The 16,080-nt window shown below is 41.6% G+C and overlaps 1 protein-coding gene across 1 annotated transcript in view; it reads left to right on the forward strand.

Moving 5' to 3' along the window:
- The first annotated feature begins 209 nt into the window (after positions 1-209).
- The window catches only part of TMED10 (transmembrane p24 trafficking protein 10), a 37,194-nt gene continuing 21,323 nt past the window's right edge, over positions 210-16,080 (forward strand). Inside the window, exon 1 of the mRNA XM_026519479.4 lies at positions 210-724. Coding sequence (XP_026375264.1) covers positions 500-724 — 225 coding nt within the window. The 5' untranslated portion in view covers positions 210-499. The remainder of the gene's footprint in view (positions 725-16,080) is intronic.

Below are 16,080 nucleotides of genomic sequence, written 5' to 3' on the forward strand. Positions count from 1 at the left end.
AAGTTTTCTTCTTAAGTGCTCAAGGTCCCACTTGTCACCGAGACTGCAAGGTACTGCGACTGCACAGCTGCCTCCGCCCGGAGCGCCTTGGCGGCTGGTGGGTGGGCCCTACGAAGGGCCTTGTGGCTGTTTCCTATTGGAGCTTGGTTGCTGTGGTATCACCGACCTTAAAAAAACTCGCGGGTACTACTTCCGGAAGTTAAAGGAGAATTACTTCCAGGGCTGCCCATAGTTGTTACGGCTGACTGAGCAGTCACTAAGATCAACAAAAATAAAACTTTTGCGGTTAATTTCTAGAAAATCTTATTTAACCACTTTAACTTGTGAATACTAGGTGGTGTCGTATCCTTTCTTCCCTTTCAAAAGACTTATCATACAGTCCTCGTCTATCTGCCAGTCTCCAAAATGGCGCCCACGGTATTAGGTCAGAGGTGAATCACGTGGGCCCTCCCGGTTCCGGCGCGGTAGAGGCCCGAGGGGGTGAACAGTCTCCGGCACCATGTCTGGTTTCTCTGGCCCACCAGCTCAGCGTGGCCCTTGCCCGTCAGCAGTGCTGCTTTTACTTCTTCTCGGCCCCAGCTCGGTGCTCGCCATCTCCTTCCATCTGCCTGTTAATTCCCGCAAGTGCCTGCGCGAGGAGATCCACAAGGACCTGCTGGTGACGGGCGCGTACGAGATCACCGACCAGTCTGGGGGCGCTGGAGGCCTGCGTACCCACCTCAAGGTGCTGCAGTGGGCTGCGTGGGGAGGGAAGACCGTACGCGTCGACGAAGGGAGGCCGAGGATGGGGAGGGGAGCCGGCGGGCGGAGGCCTTGAGGGCGGCCTGGCTTCCCCGAAGCACTAAGGGTGCGCTGTGGAGACCGCCCCCTCACCCCGCTCGTTGGCGTTCGCGGGGCGGGGCCGGGCGCCAATGCCAGGGAACCCTCAGAAGAACCGCGAGGCCTTGGCGGATGTGGTGACAGCTGAGCTGGGGCGGCCTCGACTTTGGGTCGTGGTCGGGGTCCTGTACCAGTTTCGGTCTTAGGGATCTTAAACTGTGACTTGTTTCTCCAAAGAAGTCTCTGGATGTTGAGTATTTGTGGGTATCTTAAGACAGAGTGATACCTGCAGGAAAATCATGGAGGCACTGACGCTTACTGTGAATAATAAAACCTGTTTTGATTGAGCATTAGCTGTGTATCAGGGCCTGTGCCACTTTATATGCGATACTATTTAGTTCATGCTCTGCCCTATGAAGTAGGTACTCTTGACTTCCTATTACACGTGAGTAAACTGAGGCTCAGAGAGGTGTAGAATAAGTTAATGTGAGCTGGAATTCTTAGTCTGGGAGTTAAGTGAGGTGAAAGAAAAGTGCTGCAATCTTATCCTCTCCTTGCTTTTTATTTGTAATTCCTGTGATTCATTAAAAATCTAAGTCTGTAATGTGGTACCCCAGAGTCTGGATTTGGCCAATTTTTATGTAATTCTTTTTTGTCAATTTTTTAAATTAAATTTTTATGTAAATTTCAGAGATACTTTTGGATGGATGGTGACAGCTAATATTATAATGCCAGATTAGTCTTATTTTTTTTTAAAGATTTTATTTATTTATTTGACAGAGAGAGAGAGCCAGCAAGCGAGGGAACACAAGCAGGGGGAGCGGGAGAGGAAGAAGCAGGCTCCCAGCGGAGGAGCCTGGTGTGGGGCTCAATCCCAGGACTCTGGGATCACGCCCTGAGCCGAAGGCAGACGCTTAATGACTGAGCCACCCAGGCGCCCCCAGATTGGTTTTATTTTGCTATTAGGATGACCAGCCCAATCTTTGAAACGTTAACGTAACATGATCTTAGTCAAGATTTGATTGTGCTTTATTTATTCACAATAAGCATTTGCTTTTTTTTTTTTTTGAAACAAAATGGGTCTTAGACTAAATAGGAAGAAACATTTTACTTTTTAATAGGGCCTTGGGTGTAGGGGCGCCTGGGTGGCTCAGCGGTTAAGCGTCTGCCTTCAGCTCAGGGCGTGATCCCGGCGTTCTGGGATCAAGCCCCACATCAGGCTCCTCCGCTGGTAGCCTGCTTCTTCCTCTCCCACTCCCCGTGACTGTGTTCCCTGTCTCGCTGGCTGTTTCTCTCTCTGTCAAATAAATAAATAAAGTCTTTAAAAAGAAAAATAGAGCTTCAGGTGTAATAAGACTATAATTTATGTTTAAGGTATTGGAACCCAGTAGTGGTATTAAATGCAATTTTTTTTAAAGATTATTTATTTATTTGACAGTGATAGAGGCAGCCAGTGAAAGAGGGAACACAAGCGGGGGGAGTGGGAGAGGAAGAAGCAGGCTCCCGGGGGAGGAGCCTGATGTGGGGCTCGATCCCATAACGCTGGGATCACGCCCTGAGCTGAAGGCAGACACTTAGCAACTGTGCCACCCAGGCGCCCCAAAATGCAATTTATTTATACTTTATTTGGGTGATATAAACTATTTTTAGAAGTATTGTTCGGTGACCCTCTCTTTATTATTCTCTTCAGGTACCAAACTTCTGTCTGACCAAGAAAGCTGTGATTGTGTAATTTTAGGGGCTTAGATACAAACATTTTAGGGGGTCATGCTGCTGGCTCCTCAAAGGATATAGTGCGTAGAATAAGAGAATTTGAGCAATGAGGGAGACTTTACTCTTATCTCCAGTGTTGCCCCTCTGATTTGTACTTCTAATTTGGAACCCTTCGGTGGCTCGCTATTGCTCATCTGATAAAGTTTAAATTTCCGAATGTGCTCTGTATTACTCCTTATGATCTGTTTCTGAAGCTTTATATACTCTCCACTTTGCATTTTATATGAGCCACCCTGAACAATACCCGAAATTCATTTATTTTCATCTTACATTGTAGCTATTTTTCTTTATATCTTATTAGACTGTTAGTATCCTGAGGGCAGGAATTATTTTCATGCTCATATTTTCCAGAATATCAGGCATATGGCCTTGCTTCTAGTGAGCACTTACACAGGAACCATAATGTAGCTTTATGGCCTCATGGGAATTACATCTGTCTCCAAGGTTGCTGGAGAGACCTCAATAGCAGGAGTCTCCACATCTACACGCTAGCATTTTGTTATCACTCAGTTGCCCTCCCCATGTCTCCTCTGTTCTCTTGCTTCTAGCCAGCTTAATTGAACTACTCCTGGGGGTCTAAACCCAGATGCCCAGTAGGCAATCTCTATGAATGAATTGGGCCACATATGTTTAAAAATAGCAGCAGTGACGAGAAATGGGGGATAACCGGGAGTAGTAGAAAATGTTAATTTGGAATAGCCAGTACTAATCTCTTGATGTAGGCCTTGTTGCCATATTTAATTTTTCATATGAAGTCAGAAATCCAGATTTTGATGTGAAAGCTCCTGAGTTTTAAATATCACTAATTGAAATTGGCACTGATGTGTTCGCAGGTGGGGTTTTTTTCCTTTTCTTTTTTTAAGTAAGGTCCATTGCCAACGTGGGGCTTGAACTCACAACCCTGGGATCAAGAGTTGCATGCTCTACTGACTGAGCCAGCCAGGCGCCCCTGGTTTGCAGTTTTCTAGAGAAGAGTACGGTCAGTCCACTACTGCAAATGCAGTACCCAGATTCAGTAATTATCAGGATGTTGGCACACTTTTTTGATTGAAACTGCCTCCCCCTTCACATTTTATGCTGAATTGTTTTAAAGTAAATCCCAGATATGATGGTATTTCAATCTTGCATACTTCAGCATGAATCTCTTTAAAAATATGAACATAATCACAATGTTATGTGGCTATAATCACAGCTTGCAAAACAAACAATGCTAATAGTATACTCAATTCATATTCAGATTTCTCCACTTGTCCCAGAAATATGTTTTTAATATAATTTGTTGTATCTTTCAAGTCTCTTTAATTTAGAGCAATTCACTCAACCTCCTTCCTTTTTTTCTTTTTTGTGCTTGCAGTTGTATTGTTAGAGTCAGTTGTCCGTAAAGAATGTCCCACATTTTGGATTTGTCTGTTTACTTCCTTGAGGTATCATTTAAACAGTTCCCCCATATTTCTTCTAAAAGGAATCAGCTGTAAAGATGTAATTAGATCCAGGTTTATCTTTTGGGTGAGAGTACTTCATGTGGCATCATGGCAGAGCACACAGTACTTTTCGTGCCTGTTAGTGCTAAGATTGATTGGTGGGTTCACATGTATATTAGTGTCCTGCTGCTGTAACAAATTATGACAAACTAAGTAACTTAAAACAAGACGCATTTATATTACAGTTCTGGAGGTCAGAAGTCCTAAAATCAAAGTGTCAACAAGGCGGTGTTGTTTCTGAAGACTCTAGGGGAGAATCTGTTTCCTTGCCTTTTCCAGCGTCTAGAGGACACCTGCATTCTTTAGTTGGTGACCCCTTCCTCCATCCTCCAATCCTGTAATTAGTATCTCTAAATCTTTCTTTCTCTCCCTCTTTCCCACCCCTCCCTCTCTCCTCTGCTTCTCTCTTTCCCTTGTAAGGACCCTTGTGATAATCTCCTTATCTCAGACTCTTATCACACTTGCACAACCCCTTTTGCCATGTAATAAAACATTCACAGGTTCTAGGGATTAGGATGTGAATATCTTTGGGGAGGTGGGCATTATTCTACCTACCAAGGTGGTAACAGCCTAAAGCCTCCATTGTAAAACTTCTCATCAGTCTTTTATCTATCAGTCCCTTGATAACTGCTGTGTGAATTTATTGTTTCATTAAGGTTGTATAATGATGATTTTCTAATTTTGTTATTCCTTCCATATTTATTAGCTGGAATTCTTTTTTTTTTCTTTTTAAAGATTTTATTTCTTTATTTGAGAGAGAGAGAGAGAGTACACATGAGCAGTGGAGAGAGGGAGAAGCAGACTCCCCGCTGAGCAGGGAGCCTGACTTGGGGCTCCGTCCCAGGACCCGGAGATCATGACCTGAGCCAAAGGCAAATACTTAACCAACTGAGTCACCCAGGTGCCTGTTAGCTGGAATTATTCTTAAAAAATTGATCAATTTTTTTAAAAGATTTTTTTATTTATTTTTAGAATGAGAGCAAGCGCACATGCATGACAAGCAGGGAGAGGGAGAGAGAATCCCAAGCAGACTCCCCACTGAGCATGGAGCCCGACACAGGTCTTGATCCCAGAACCTGAGATCATGACCTGAGCCAAAATCAAGAGTCAGATGCTCAACCTGCTGAGCTACCCAGGCGCCCCAAAAATTCATCAAATTTTAGGACCATTTGGTTACCCTAAAATTTATAGGATAAACACAGAATTAATTCCTTCTTATTGACAATTTTCAGAGTAAGAGATTGTCATCAAATGCCCTTGTCATTTCCAATGTAGTCCAAAGAAGGTGTTGTTTCTTTTTTGTTTTTTAAGATTTATTTATTTATGTTAGAGAGCAAGCAGGGGCAGAGAGGCAGAGGAGAGGGAGAGAAGCAGACTCCCCACTGAGCACAGAGCCGAACACATGGCTTGATCTCAAGATCCTGAGATCACGACCTGAGCTGAAATCAAGAGTCGGACACTTAACTGACTGAGCCACCCAGGTGCCCCAGGTTTTTATTTTATTTGTTTTATTTTAAGTATTACACTGAAATTATTTTTTGTTATCGTTTCCATTTTTAGAGTCATTGGTTTTTTTTGTTTTTGTTTTTTTAAAATATTTTATTTATTTGTTTGATGGAGAGAGAGACAGCCAGGGTATCGTAGGCTCATCTTTTGTTTGTCCAACTCCTGACCTGGAAGCAGTTATTCCTTCAAGGAGTTCTGGTCCATTTTGTGGGGAATAGTATTTTAGAGACCACAAGCTGGGTGTCATTTTAAAAATTTTTAATATTCTGTACAGGCCACAGAACACTTTTGTGGGCTTGATCCAGTCCCTTATCATAGTGTGCAACCTTTTTCAGAGCATCTCTTCACATTCTCTTAACTTTTGACCACTCATGTCCCAAACTCTGCTCAAGGATTCCTTTGTGCATCATTTCTGCTTCTGAAGAACACCTCTTGAGTGAGATGATCTGATTGGTTTAACTCTTTTTATATGCCAGGCCACATTCTAGGTTTCTTACGGCCTGTTGATGTCTTCTCTTTGGCCATTTGTCCACCCTTGGTTCAAGCAGCATTTAGGTTGAGGTTAAGAGGGGGGCCGGAGGCTGGCTTGCTTGCTTGCTTTTTTTTTTTTTTTTAAGATTTTACTTATTTATTTGACAGAGAGACAGCCAGCGAGAGAGGGAACACAAGCAGGGGGAGTGGGAGAGGAAGAAGCAAGCTCCCAGCAGAGGAGCCCAATGTGGGGCTCGATCCCAGGACTCTGGAATCACGCCCTGAGCCGAAGGCAGACGTTTAACGAACGACCAAGCCACCCAGGCGCCCCGAGAGGGGAACTGGAGGCTTTTTGAAGTGCAAAACCTAGCCAACTGGACTTGATGTTCTGTTGTTGCTCTGCATGAGGCAGTCTCTCATAAGGATTTTTGTGAATGTAGTTGAGCAGAGACTATGTCTCATCATTGAAATGCCTGTCTAATATAGTGCCTGGCACGTAGTACATGTAGGACTTCAACATAAAGAGTTAATGAACAAATGAATTGGCAGTGTCCTAACCTTATCTCTAATTTTTTTCTCCTCTTTCTTCCTCTTCACTTCTTTTCTTCCACTCCTGACTCTCACCATACTGAACCCCGTGCAGTTCCTTGAGTACAGTGGTCTCTTAATCAGGACTGGTGTTTGCCCGTACACCCCTCCAGTGTGTTTCCATTATAACCTGTTTGACATGGCATTTTGGATGTAGTATGGTGCTTACTTTGTGAAGTCTTTAATGTCTCATTCATCTTTGTGTCTTAAGTTTAATGTACTGTGTACTCACTGTTGTACAACGGACTTAAATATATTTAGTCGTTTTAAATAGAAATCCTTATTAAATAGAAGTATAGTGGAAAGAACCTGGATCTAGAGACAGACGGATTTGAGTTCAAATCTCAGCAGCTTCACCACTTAAAGGGTGTATGGTCTTAAGGGAATTACTTAACTCTTCTCCTTAGGTCTCTGATCTGTACGATGTGGATGACAGATCTCATAGAATTGTTGGAAGGACTCATTGAGGTGGTTCTTTATTATTTGGGGTTGGGTCATATATATTAGTACTCTTCTGTTTCCTCTCTACTGAATGAAAATTTAATTGCTAATCTGACTCCCCTGTTTTATGTCATTGTAGTGACCTGATAAAGTATATTATAATGAGGAGAATTCTGAGGATTTTGTTTGTGATTCTCCTATTCATGCAATAAATATTTTAATATTTAGTGTATGCCAGACCTAGCTGGGGAAATGGGGATGTACAGCAGACAAGGTCCTTGAGCTCTAACGGGGAACAAAGACAACAAGTTCAAAAAATACACACAATTGCAGGTAGTGATAAATACTATAAAGAAAAATCAAACAGTATTGGGTAGGGAGTGACTGAAGGGTAAAGAGTATTTGAGTGGTCTGAGAAGGCCTTTTTGAACAGACAAATAGATTGAAATGATGGGTGGGACTCTACTGCTAAGATTTCTGCTTCAGGCCTATATTATGTGTTTTGTGTTGAGATTTCCAGTGAATTTATCCCATATCACCCTTCCCAGTTCTTTTCACAAAGTGAGGCTAACTCAGGGTAGGTAGTTTCAGATTTAAAGACTTCGCTACACAAAATTGAAGCACGAAGTATTGACTCATCATTATTGTGAATGTATAAATTTTCTTCATTGCTTCAGGTCCATAAAAAGCCTGTTGTAGGGACTAAAAATCTCAACTCTGTTGATTTTTGAGTTGAAAACCACATTTTCATTAAGACTAGATGATACCGTAATAGTTTTATAAGCTCCAGTACCATTTATTATTTAGAATGCTTGTTAATAGTGGAAATTGGAGGATGAATTAGTTTTAGGGGATGAGATGAGTTGTTGCCTAAGGGCAATTTATACTTTAGAAATAGATTGCAGAGAGAGAAAATTAGTTGTGAGCAGTTGTCCTAATCATCATCACCCAAAAGAAAAGCTTAATGGTAATAACTGAAATGATTTATGCTTCAGCCTCTTCCAAATAATCTGATCAGTCTAACTTGTATTTCATTGTCATTTTAACAATTCATTTTGCTAAATGCAATTATTTTTCATTGGATATTATATTGGATCTCTATATATTATATCATAATGTGGTGCCACTCTCTCCCAACTAGCTTATAGAAAGCCAAACAGATCATTTGAAGAGTTCAGCCTTGAGTCATAGGCCTATCACAGTTTAAGCCTAAAAATTAAGGAGCATCTTGGCAGCTGGGAAACCATTGGTTTTAACTTTTTTTTGCCCACTGAAAGCTGTGGAAGGATTGTGTGTGTGTGTGTGTGCACACATGCACACACACACATATATATATATGCTATAGTTTTGAGATTCTTTCATTTAGAACAGTTCAGTTTATTACTGGCATCTGTAGTGAGGGCTGATCTTTCTCTTTTGGGAAAAATCTGTCTCTTTGAAATTGACATTTGATGTGACTATTGTCCAATGGGTTAGAAACAGTTCAATAAGTAGGTGGTTTAGTACAGAAGGCTAATTGATACCTTAACATTTAATAGCATTAAAAGTTAGTTTCTTTCTGTATCGTATACAAGATTTCTGACCTTGTGTTTCCTTCTCTGAAGAAGTTAAACAGTCTGTTACTTCATTTAAATCTCTTATTGGATGAACAGTTGTCTGCAGCCTGCTCTTTTGAACTGACTTAAAGAGGGCTGCTTAGAAATGGAAATTGCTATGCCATGTCTTTATGATGACTTCTGAAGACTGAGCCTAGTTTCTAGGAAAGTGGAACAGATTTGTGAAGGTAATCTAGCAGAACACAGTGACTTCTCTGCTGTTTCTTGTGTGAACTGCTGACTGGTGGTTGATCTGAGCCCTTGCCCCCATACGCATACTCAGCCTGGCAGTCTGGACAGTAGAGCCCTCTGTGAAATCAGCTAGCTGGCCACAGGCCAGAATTTGGGCTCCCAAACAAGCCTCCAACTTGAGGGAGGTTGATGTCATCTGCTTTATCCTGTGCCCCCAACCTCATTGTTCAACGTAACGTGTGGGAAATCAAGGGACTAGTTGTTAAGAAAGAACAAGGCTTTGTTTGTGCCTAAAAGGGTCACACTGGAGGTTTTTACCGTAAATAACTTTGGAACAGTATGAAAAAAAACATTTGATCTGGCTTCACCCCCGCAGTAGTATTGTTAGGGCAGCAACTGGTCTTTCGTTCTCATTCCCTTCCCTTCCTCCCTCTCTTTCTTCCTTTCTTCCTCCCAACTCCTCCGCCTCCCCCCACCCAGTCAAGCATGACGTTTTGCCTGTGTTGAGTTAATGTAGCAAATGTTGATAGAAGCAGGAGGAGAGCATCTATCCATTGCCATACCCAGTGCCTGGAAATTTTCCATTTCTAGTTTTCAACACTACTACTTTTTTTTCTTTTTTTAAGATTTTATTTGGGGCACCTGGGAGGCTCAGTTGGTTAAGTGTCTGCCTTAGGCTCGGGTCATGATCCCAGGGTGCTGGGATCGAGTCCTGCATTGAGCTCCTTGCTCACCCAGGAGCCTGCTTCTCCCTCTGCCTGCTGCTCCCCTTGCTTGTACTCTTATATCCGTGTGCTCTCTCTCTGACAAATAAATAAATTTAAAAATCTTAAAAGAGAGAGATTTTATTTATTCATTTATTTTAGGGGGGGCAGAGGGAGAGGGAGAGAATCTCAAGCAGACTTCCCACTGAGTGCGGGGCCTGATAATAGCTCAATCTCAGGACCCTGAGATCATGACCTGAGCTGAAACCAAGAGTCAGATGCTTAACCTGCTGAGCCACCTGGGTGCCCCAAGTTTCAACACTTCGACAAGCCTCCTCAAGCAGTACTTCTGTGCTGTGCTATGTCATTGTTGAATTGTATTGGAAATTTGGAAGAATTTAGTGTTGCTAAATGCTGCTTGTAGCCTTTCTAAGTTTGACTTTGTTCTGGGTATAATCTAGATGTGATCCTTTCATTTCAGGGATGCAGTTGGTAGACTTGGTTGGTACTTGCTCTTATTTAAAGATCGGGGTAAATTACTTTTATGCCCATCATATATAGCTTCTAGGCCATCAGTTACCCGTGGTCTTCAAGTTTGAAAACAGTGGTGACTTGTGGTAGCGTACCTTTCTTCTTGTGATGATGTGAGGTGATGAAATGTCCACGTGATGAGATGAAGTGAGGTGAGTGACTTCGACATGGTGAAGTAGCGTTAGGCTGCTATTGATCTTCTGAACATACATCCGAAGGACCATCCGCTTCCGTACCGCAGAGGACTACACGTAACTGGAACCACAGAGAGTGAAACCAAGGACATGGGCAGACTACTGTACTATATTTCTAGTCTAAAACTACAGCATCCTCAGTGATTTGGTGTTCTCATTTTTTATGTCTTAGGGTAATAGACCCCATGGCTCAAGATTCACTCATGAACTTTTACCAAAAGAAGGGTATAGGCCTACAACCCCTAATCACACACATGCAATACTGCCTTCTCCCCTCCCCGCCAGTGTTGGGTCCTGCATGTAGTTTATTACTTATCAGGTTAAAAAGTACATGCAGGGGGGCGCCTGGGTAGCACAGCGGTTAAGCATCTGCCTTTGGCTCAGGGCGTGATCCTGGCGTTCTGGGTTCGAGCCCCACATCAGGCTCCTCTGCTATGAGCCTGCTTCTTCCTCTCCCACTCCCCCTGCTTGTGTTCCCTCTCTCGCTGGCTGTCTCTATCTCTGTTAAATAAATAAATAAAATCTTTAAAAAAAAAAAAAAAGTACATGCAGGAGGGGTGCCTGGGTGGCTCAGTCAGTTGGGCAGCTACCTTCGGCTCAGGTCATGATCCCAGGGTCCTGGGATCGAGCCCCAAGTCTGGCTTCTTGCTCAGTGGGGAGCCTCCTTCCTCTCCCTCTGTCTGCCTGCCACTCCCAGTGCTCATGATCTCTCTCTCACTCATTCTTTCTTTCTCTCTCTGTGTCAAATAAATAAATAAAATCTTAAAAAAAAAAAAAACACCACATATGCAGGAAAGGCTGGGGTCCTCTTGTTTTTCTTACTATCCCTTATTAGCAGCTAAAAGGTATCATTGAACACCTGCTTGTTTAGACATTTTGCATCCCTTCAGTTTCTAAATCCTTCTGCTTCTTCCTTGAGAGGTTAGCTTTTTGACTTTTTCTGTTTCTATGCAGTAACCATTTGGCTGTAATTATCCCTGGGTTTAGTCATTGTAGTGTATTTTATGTAGTTTGCCATCCATTAGCACTGTCAGGTTAGAAGTATGGTTAGTGACCTAAATGTTTATGGAGTTCTGAGTTGTTACTAACAAGTAGTTATCTTAATAATGCTAACAACAGTGATGGTAATAGTAACACTTAATGAGTGCTTGCCATATGCCAGACACTGTTCCAGGTGCTTTACCTGTATTGAATATAATCCTCACAATAACCTCATAAAGTGTGTGCTGTTGTCCTTATTTTACATATGAGGAACAGAGAGGTTTAGGAATATACCCAAAAGTTTACAGGTAGTAAGTGACACAGTTGTGATTCGAACACAGACCTGAGGTCTGACTCTAGAACATTCAGTCTCTTATGCTGTGCTGTCTCTCAAAGGGAGAAGAGGATAGGTGTTTCTGTTTCAGTTCCTTTTTTTCAGTGTACAGAGCTTCTCCAAGGGACCTGATGTTTCTAAATTCCTGAGTCATTCAGGAGCTACAAAGGTTGATAGTTATCCTTAAAATAGGATGTACACATTGTACACTCAAATGTTATACCACAGACTGATTGTAAACCTGAGGGAGACAGAGTGCAAGGAGGATCCTCTTTGAAGGAATTACATCTTCAGATTTTCACCAGCTACACCAAAGCTGCAAGCTAATTTACCTCTGCTGCTGTGGTAGCTGTCCTGGAAGAGAAGTGTTTTTGTTTGTTGTTTTTTAACATTTTCTTGGACTCATGGGGTATGGAGCTGATTGAGCAAGTGAAAGCAGTGTGTGACCTGTGCCAATACAAAGACAGACTTGCCACCTTCCCCATGTATCATGTGTTATTTTACAGGCATAAGTATAGACTCTGTCCAAAGTAACTATTTATATATACCTCAGAAAAGTTCGTGAAAATGCTTGATGCAGGGCGCCTGGGTGGTTCAGTCTGTTACGCGTTCAGCTCTTGATTTTTGCTCAGGTCATGATCTCAGTGTCGTGGGATTGAGCCCCACACAATCCCCACACTGAGCTCTGCTCATCCTGGAGTCTGCTTGAGATTTTCTCTCTCCCACCCCCTTTCCCCCTCCCCCTGCTTGCATGTGCTCTCAATAAATAAATAAATAAGAATCTTTAAAAATTAAAAAAAGCCCACTATAATTTAAAAAAAAAGGTGTTTGATTCCTGCTTGGCTCTGAGTAGACCATAAATTTTGCTGAGAATCTGGAGAGATGTGTGTATATATGCATTTGATTTCATCTTTCTGAATAGTATTTTTAAAATTTCAGAACAGTTTTAGATTTGCAGAAAAACAATGAAGATAGTACAGCTCCCATATTCCCCACAGCCAATTTCCCCTACTCTTAACATTTTACATTAGTATATATTGGTCACAGTGAATGAGCCAATATTGGTACTTTATTATTAACGAAAGTCCATATTTCTTCAGATTTCCTTAGTTTTCACATAATGTCCTCTCTTCTGTTCCAAGATCCCATCCAGGATATATTACATTTAGTCATGTCTCTTTGGACTCCTCTAGATTATGACAGTTTCTCAGATTTTCTTGTTTTGTTTTGTTTTTAAGATTTTCTTTATTTATTTGACAGAGATAGAGACAGCCAACGAGAGAGGGAACACAAGCAGGGGGAGTGGGAGAGGAAGAAGCAGGCTCATAGCGGAGGAGCCTGATGTGGGGCTCGATCCCACAACGCCGGGATCACGGCCTGAGCCGAAGGCAGACGCTTAACCGCTGTGCCACCCAGGCGCCCCTCAGATTTTCTTGTTTTTGACAGCCTTGTGAGTTTAGAGGAATATTGGTCAAGTATTTTGTAGGATGCCTCTCTATTGGGATTTGTCTGATGTTTTCTTCATGATAAAATTGGGATTGTGGCTTTTGGGGAGGAAGCCCACAGAGGTCAAGTGCAGTTTTCATTACATCATGTTAAGGGAGCATGCTATCAACGTGATTTATCATTGTTGCTATTGACCTTGGTCATCTGGCTGAGGTAGTGTTGGTTAGGTTTTTCCCCTGTAAAGTTACTTTTGTCCCCCTTCCCATGCTGTACTCTTTGGAAGGAAATCACTATGTGCCGCCCACCGTTGAGGAGTGAGGAGGTTTGCTCAATCCTGGTCTTCTTGAGGGTGCTGTTTTCTACATAAATTGAGTTTTCTGCGTGGGAGATTTGTTTCTTCTCCCTTTTTTAATCCTTTATATCAGTATGGATTTGTGGATATTTATTTTATACTTATGCTTTGGATTACAGTCAAATACTACTTTATTTTGTTGCTCAAATTGTTTCAGCTTTGGCTATTGGGAGCTCCTTCGTTTGGCTTCTGTGTCCCTTTGACATACCCTCATTCTTGTTTTTTGTTTTGTTTTTGAACACATCCTTAATTATTGGCACTTAAAAATGTTGCAGGCTCATCTTGTATAACTTTCTGCCCCAGTCCTAGGACCATTTCTCCAAGAATTCCTGGTTTCTTTTATTGGAGAATGGTATTAGAAACCGAGATCTGGATAGATAGTATTATTTTTAAGACCTGTCTTACTGGCTCCCCCCCTCCCACACATACACTTGTGGTTTCAACAAGTGGCCAAAAGTAGTCCCAGCCTTCTTGGAACTTGAGTAAGTGTGAGAATTCTGTGAGCAGTTAAGAAGGGAGGTGGGATGGGGAGAGAGATGGTAATGCTGAAGGACAGAGAACCAGGGCACCAGAGCCTTTGTCTAGATCCTTCACGTCTCACCTCTGCATTAGGTCAGGCACACCATTATAGAGGAGCACCAAAAACACTCATTCAAACTGTCTTTGTATCTTTTAGCTAGGCCATGGTTGAATTTGGAGAGTCTAATATTGGTCACAGTCCTTTTACAAGGACCTTCCGGATATATTGTTCTTCGTGTCTAGTTCCAGGAAAATTATCTCTGAAGATAAATTTGTGAGCTTTCATCAGAAAACAAATGATGTGTAACCAGCTTGGTTCTCTTTGTAGTCTTTTAATGTTGGCTTCCAGAAAACTTAGAGCCAAATATATTGTGTGCATATCATTTGCTCAATTCAGGTTCTTGAAAGTACCTATTTGTTTCTTCCCCCAGGCGAACTCTATATTCTTTTAATCCTAATTGCTTTATTTACCTAATATTTAGGCCTAAGCTTGCTTTCTTTCTTTCTTTCTTTCTTTCTTTCTTTCTTTCTTTCTTTCAAGATTTTATTTATTTATTTGAGAGAGAGAGCATGAGCAGGGGAGAGGGGGAGAGAGAGATGGCAGACTCTCCAGTAAGCAGGGAGCCTGACGTAGGACTCAGTCCCAGGACTCGGGGATCATGACCTGAGCAGAAAGCAGATGCTTAACCGACTGAGCCACCCAGGAGTCCCTGGCCTAAGCTTCTTAAAGATCCTTTTCAAGTAGACAGGGTATTATCTTGACTGTTTCATAGAAGAAATGGGAGCAGGCTTCAGGAGCAGGACCTGCTCAAGAACCTGTTTTCAGGCTGCTGCCTAAAATGGTCCAAGAGAATCCAATTCTAAATGAGCTTATTTTCCCAGTGACCTGTATTTTCACTTGTTTGACAGTTTCAGTGTGAGTATTCACATATTCTTGACATCAGCTACTCTGCTTATACAATTAACACTTTTTCCCTACTTACTAAGTTGTGAACTTTGGTTTGCTTTTCAGAAGGTGTTATCTAGAACAAATCTGTATTACTTCCCATTCCTTGATGTCATATGAGCAAATTTTAATGGTTTCATATTACCTTTGTTCAATTAAGAACTTTATAATAAATATTGTAAGTGTTTTTTGTTTAGAGGGAAGTAAGTACTCTTTTAAGGACTTGCTGTTACAGGAGGTAAAAGTGGCAGCTATTTATCATAATACCAAAGTACTTTAGTAGAATTTAAGAAGAAAAAATAGAAAGCTCTCAATTCTTGAGAAACCAGATGATCTTTTAAGGTGATCTGTAATTAGAACATTTTAATTAGAGGAAATTTTAAACCATCATTTCAACCTTTTAGACTTTGCCAGCTCTGGCTAGTCATGAGCTTGGCTCAGTTTTCTATTTCTTAATTTTAGCTACCTGCTGATTTATGTAATTATGTTGGGGTTAGTGCATATGACTTTTTTTTTTTTTTTTTTTAGATCAATGGCTTGGGTCACACACACACATAAAGATCAATAACTTGCCTGCTAAATAGCTGCAAAGTTATGAACTACATGAGAAACCTACTGATTCTTAGAAAAATTCTAGGATCTCAGAATGCCTGGTAGTTCTTAAGAGCCTAAAATGGAAGTTAAGTTGTCATGTTGCCTGTCTGGATTTCCAGATATCTGGATAAGCAACCTTCATATAGTTGTGTCAACTGAAGGTCATGGGGAATATAGAAATGTGAAGGCCCTTAGGGATATGTGATCATTACCACATACCATCGGGGAGTAAATTTCATGCTAATAAAAGTGTAGGCAGTGATGGGTCCTTTGCCTTCAGCTTCTTGTAAAGCATTTGAGTCTTTGCCCTAGGATGAATCCTTAATACATTTTCTTTCAGATGTCATGGAAGAATGTCCTCTTTTAGGTGTCACATCACCAAAACAAGTGATTCTACTATAATTATAGTTACTCAGTACAATGTAGCAAGGGACAGTTTAAGCAATTTTTACCCCTTCTGAGTACCAGAGTCTTTCAGAAAAACATGGCAGACTTCTTAATTCATTTTGCAGAGTGCTCAGTGGATGATTTTGCTGATGCCTTAATAAGAGTTTTCTATTTTTAAAGATTTTTTTTTAAGTGCTCTCTACACCCAGTGTGGGGCTCAAACCCA

The sequence above is a fragment of the Ursus arctos genome, unplaced genomic scaffold, assembly GCF_023065955.2.
Source record: "Ursus arctos isolate Adak ecotype North America unplaced genomic scaffold, UrsArc2.0 scaffold_25, whole genome shotgun sequence".
In the NCBI taxonomy this organism is placed as follows: Eukaryota; Metazoa; Chordata; class Mammalia; order Carnivora; family Ursidae; genus Ursus; species Ursus arctos.